The sequence below is a fragment of the Sceloporus undulatus genome, chromosome 5 (assembly GCF_019175285.1).
Source record: "Sceloporus undulatus isolate JIND9_A2432 ecotype Alabama chromosome 5, SceUnd_v1.1, whole genome shotgun sequence".
In the NCBI taxonomy this organism is placed as follows: domain Eukaryota; kingdom Metazoa; phylum Chordata; class Lepidosauria; order Squamata; family Phrynosomatidae; genus Sceloporus; species Sceloporus undulatus.
Window position 1 is genome coordinate 190,794,011 of NC_056526.1, and position 4,880 is coordinate 190,798,890.

Below are 4,880 nucleotides of genomic sequence, written 5' to 3' on the forward strand. Positions count from 1 at the left end.
TGTGGATATAGTATATCTTGATTTCAGTAAGACCTTTGACAAGGTTTCCCATGACACTCTTGCAAACAAGCTTGTAAAATGTGGGCTAGACAAAGGAACTGTTACATGGATCTGTAATTGGTTGACCGGCCGAACCCAAAGGGTGCTCAGCAATGGCTCCTTTTTATCCTGGAGAGAAGTGACCAGTGGGGTCCCACAGGGCTCTGTCCTGGTCCCAGTACTATTCAACATCTTTATCAATGACCTGGATGACAGAATTGGGAGCATACTTATCAAATTTGCAGATGACACCAAATTAGGAGGAATAGCTCCTAGACTAGACAAGGTAACTGTTACATGGATTTGTCATTGGTTGACCAGCCGAACTCAAAGAATGCTCAGCAATGGTTCCTTTTCATCCTAGAGAGAAGTGACCAGTGGGTCCCAATGACTTCGATGACAGAATTGGGGGCATACTTATCAAATTTGCAGATGACCCCAAATTAGGATGAATAGCTAATACTCCAGAGGACAGGATCAAAATTCAAAATGACCTGAATATATTAAAAAGCTGGGCCAAAGCTAACAAAATGAATTTCAACAGGGAGAAATGTTAAGGTGCTGCACTGACAGCGGAAAAATGAAATGCACAGATATAGGATTATGGGGGACACTTGGCTGAATGAAACTACACGTGAAAGGGATCTAGGAGTCGAGGTAGATCACAAGTTGAATGTGACTGAACAGTTTGATGCAGCAACTAACAAGGACAATGAGATTTTAGGTTGCATCAATAAGAATATACTGTCTCGATCAAGGGAAGTAATAGTGCCACTCTATTCTGTTTTGTTCAGGCCCCACCTGGAATACTCTGTCCAGTTCTGGGCACCACAATTTAAACAGGACATTGAGAAACTGGAGCATGTCCAAAGGAGGGCGACTAAATAAATAATAATAATAAATAAATAAAATCTTTATTTATAGCCCACCTTTCCATAGATCAAGGCGGGTTACAAAATGCAGAGTATGCAATTACACAATACAATACCGCGATAAAAACATTAAAAACTACAAACAACAACATCCAAGCTAGCTCAAGATGCGAAAACAGTGAAGGGAGAGCAGAAGTTACTTCGGGGACATTAGGGGATAGCCTGCTGAAAAAGGAAGGTTTTCAGCCCCTTCCTGAATAGGTCAAGGGAGGTGGCCGAGCGGAGCTCGCCGGGAAGCGAGTTCCAGAGCTGTGGGGCCGAGATGGAAAAGGCCCTCTGTGCTGTTGTAGAATATTTTGCATCTGGAACTCTCAATAGTTGCTATGATGATGATGATGATGATGATGATGATGATGATGATGATGATGATGATAATAATAATAAAAAATGGTGAAGGGTCTGAAAACCATGACTTACGGAGCTGGGGATGTTTAGCCTGGAGAAAAGAAGGTTAAGAGGTGATATGATAGCCCTGTTTAAATAATTGAAGGGGTGTCATACTGAGGATGGAACAAGCTTGTTTTCTGCTGCTCCAGAGAATAGGACCCGGAGCAATGGATGCAAACTGCAGGAAAAGAGATTCCACCTCAACATTAGGAGGAACTTCCTGATAAAGGCCTTCTTCGGCAGTGTGAACCACAATTCTCCCCTGGGTGTAAGTGGCGTCTCTTCTTAGAGTTTAAGCAGAGGCTGGATGGCCATCTGTTAGAGATCCTTTGATTGAGAGTTCCTGCATGGCAGAATGGGGTTGGACTGGATGGCCCTTGGGTGTCTTCCAACTCATTCTATGATTCTATGATTAGGCTGAGTAGTAATTTTCTATGCATTTTGCAAAATTTAAGCCCCTGAAGCCTGAGGATTATGAATTTAAGTTTAAAGTAAAAAACTGTAATGTTGTGTGTGTGTGTGTGTGTGTGTGTTATACAGTGTAATATTAGCAGTTCAAGCTTGCAAGCTAGTTCTGGGACTGAAGCCGATTTAACTAGAAACAAAGAGATATGGGAAAACAGCTTGAGAGAAAACGTTAACAAAAGACTGGGATATAAAAAAACCTGAAAAAGTCTTCTGAATTGCCAGAGGATCCTAGAATCATAAAGTTGCAATAGACAACAAGGGCCATTTCACCATGTGGACAGGGATGTAGCCGGGGGGGGGGGGGCTGGGGGGCCGGGCCCCCCCCCCCCTTAGAAAAATGAATGGTGTGGGCTGCTGTGCCGCCGCACTCATGCCCCATTATAATGGGGGCATTTAGTCGGCCCCCCCCCCCCCCTTCCTAAAATCCTAGCTACGTCCCTGATGTGGATTTCTAGTTTGTTGTGGCACCAGAGCTGTCTGACACAGAAAGCTAAATGTCCCACAAAACTACAACTCCCAGTATTCCACAGCATTGAGGCATTGCAGTTAAAGTTTGGTCAAAGTGCATTATTTCTGCAGTGCAGATACAGCCTCAGTCCGCCCAAAGGGGTGTGTGTGTGTGTGTGTGTGTGTGTGTACATGATACACGATTCTTGTGCAAGAAAAGATGGCTGTTGGCCAGTAAGCATCCATAGCCATCCAACCAGCCAAACTTTTTCTGCCTGCTTCTTGACTGCCATGGCCCAATGCTATGGAATTCTGGGAACTGTAGTTTGTTGTGGCATGAGAACTCTCTGACAGAGAAAGCTAAAGGTCTCACAAAATGTCAGTTCCAAGGAATTTCACAGCATGGAGCCATGGCAGTTAAAGTGGTGCTGAACTGGATTATCTCTGCATTGTGGATGCAGCCTAGGTTATTTCTCCTCACAAAGGTAACAGAGAGGAGAACAGAAAGCCATCCTTGCTGTTGCTATTTGCTCTGCAGTGCAGGAATAGAGAACGAAAGTCCTCCCTAAATTGGAATTAGTTGTTTAACAGCCTCACATTAGAATGGAGTCCTTGTCAAGCTCTCTGTCTGTGTGACTTCTTTCTGCCCATGGAAGCATAGGATAATATGCATTTCCTAAAGCTTCAGCCTTTGATAAGGAAACAAAAATATTAAATGTAAAAAATGTCAAAGCCAAGACTTGCTTTGAATGAGCAGAGTAGCAGAAATGTGCTTCCCTAAGAACTAGACTGACTCCAAAAACAACACAAGTAGCTTGTGGTTCAAAGAAAAGTTTACTAATGGCTTTACACTATATAAACATAAAGGCTATATCCCAATCTAACTAGTGAACAGAAATCTTTATCTCACCATCATTACAAAGAAAATCAAGACAGGAGGAAAATGGAAAAGAGGCAGTTCAGTTGAACTTTGAGAACGAATGTCTGTTAGTCCCAAAAGGAGAGTGACCTAAATGACATGTTTAGTTTGAAATTGGGGGGGGGGGGGATTTGCATGCAGGAAATCCCTATCTAACCAAGGAGGGGAAAGAGAATGCAAAAATCTTCCAACAGGAGGAAAGGAAGAGGAAGCAATAAGATAACCAAGTGTCAATGCTTATGATGGCTACGACAGACTTTTGTAAATACTGGAAGGACAGGATAGTTATAAGATTATTACCCCGTGAAGGCAGTTTTACTTACCTGTTCGGCTTCATCTTCAATCTTTACCAGTTCAGCTTTTTCCTTCTTACACATGCTTTTCACTTTATCCCAAGTACCTCCAAAATCTTCCATTACATAGAGGGCACTATTATAGGCAAACCAGTCATGGTTCAATCTGTAGCGAACGTTATCTTCAACCAAAAATGGGATTGGGAGAGAGATTAGGGTTAGAAGATGCTTGCTACTATATCTCTACAGATTTTATATATAATGAAAATACCTTTGTTGTTATCTGCCCTCAAGTTGGTTCCAACTCATGGCAACCCTGTGGGTCAGACATCTCCGCGAATCCCTCTCCTCCCCTGCAGTCCTGCTCAGATCTGGCAATAAGCCCTCGCACATAGTAGCTCCCTTATCAAGTCTATCCATCTGGACTGCGGTCTTCCTCTCTTTCTTCTTCTTTCTACCTTTCCTAGCATTAGTGTTTTTTTTTCTAGTGATCTGTTTCTTTTCATTATGTGGCCAAGGTATGACAAATTCGACTTGATCCTCTTTGCTTCCAAGGAGAGCCCTGGTCCGATCTGTTCAAGAACCCATTTGCTGTCTTCTTGGCTGTCCATGGGATCATCCTAAGGACTCTTCCTCAGCAGCACATTTCAAAGGAGTTGGTCTTCTTTCTGCCTGCTTCCTTCACTGTCCAACTCTCACATCAGTACCTGGGGATGATGGGGAATGCAATGGCCTGGAAGATTCTGACTTTAGTGCTCAGTTGTTCTTCAGTATCTTTTTCCATTTCTTTCATAGCTGCCCTTCCCATTCCTAGCCTTCTCCTTATTTCTTGACTGCAATCTCCATTCTGGTTAATGTTTTCTTCTAAATATGGGAATTCTTTGACTATTTCCATTTCCTTCTTGTCTAGATTGAATTTGTATATTTCTTCTATCGTTATTATTTTTGTTTTCCTTGATGTTCAGCATCAGACCTGCCTTTGCACTTTCATCTTTGACCTTCCTTATGAACTGTTCTAATTCCTGAATGCCTTCTGCTAATATTATGGTGTTGTTCGCATATCTTCCGCTGTTTATGTTGCTTCCTCCTATCTTCACTCCTTTTTCTGATTCCAATTCTCCTTTTCTTATGATGTTTTCAGCATATAAGTTAAACAAGTGAGGTGATAGGATGCGGCCTTGCCAGACCCCTTTGCCTATCGGGAACTACTCTGTTTCCCTGAATTCTGTTCTGACGGTGGTCTTTTGTCCTTGGCACAGATTCCTCATCAGGACTATCAAATGTAGTGACAACCCCATGTCTTTGACTGCATTCCATAGCTTTTCGTGATCTATGCAATCAAATGCTTTGCTGTAGTCCATGAAACACATGGGCGGGATACAAACTGCCGCTTTG

General features: G+C 42.6%; 2 protein-coding genes across 2 annotated transcripts in view; both read right to left on the reverse strand.

Moving 5' to 3' along the window:
• The window catches only part of LOC121932307 (P-selectin-like), a 17,756-nt gene extending 14,094 nt beyond the window's left edge, over nt 1-3,662 (reverse strand). Inside the window, exon 1 of the mRNA XM_042470892.1 lies at nt 3,516-3,662. Coding sequence (XP_042326826.1) covers nt 3,516-3,608 — 93 coding nt within the window. The 5' untranslated portion in view covers nt 3,609-3,662. The remainder of the gene's footprint in view (nt 1-3,515) is intronic.
• Nucleotides 3,647-4,880, reverse strand: part of LOC121931743 (sialoadhesin-like) — a 6,812-nt gene continuing 5,578 nt past the window's right edge. The window contains exon 5 of the mRNA XM_042469725.1: nt 3,647-3,667. Within this exon, the coding sequence (XP_042325659.1) occupies nt 3,647-3,667 (21 nt within the window). The remainder of the gene's footprint in view (nt 3,668-4,880) is intronic.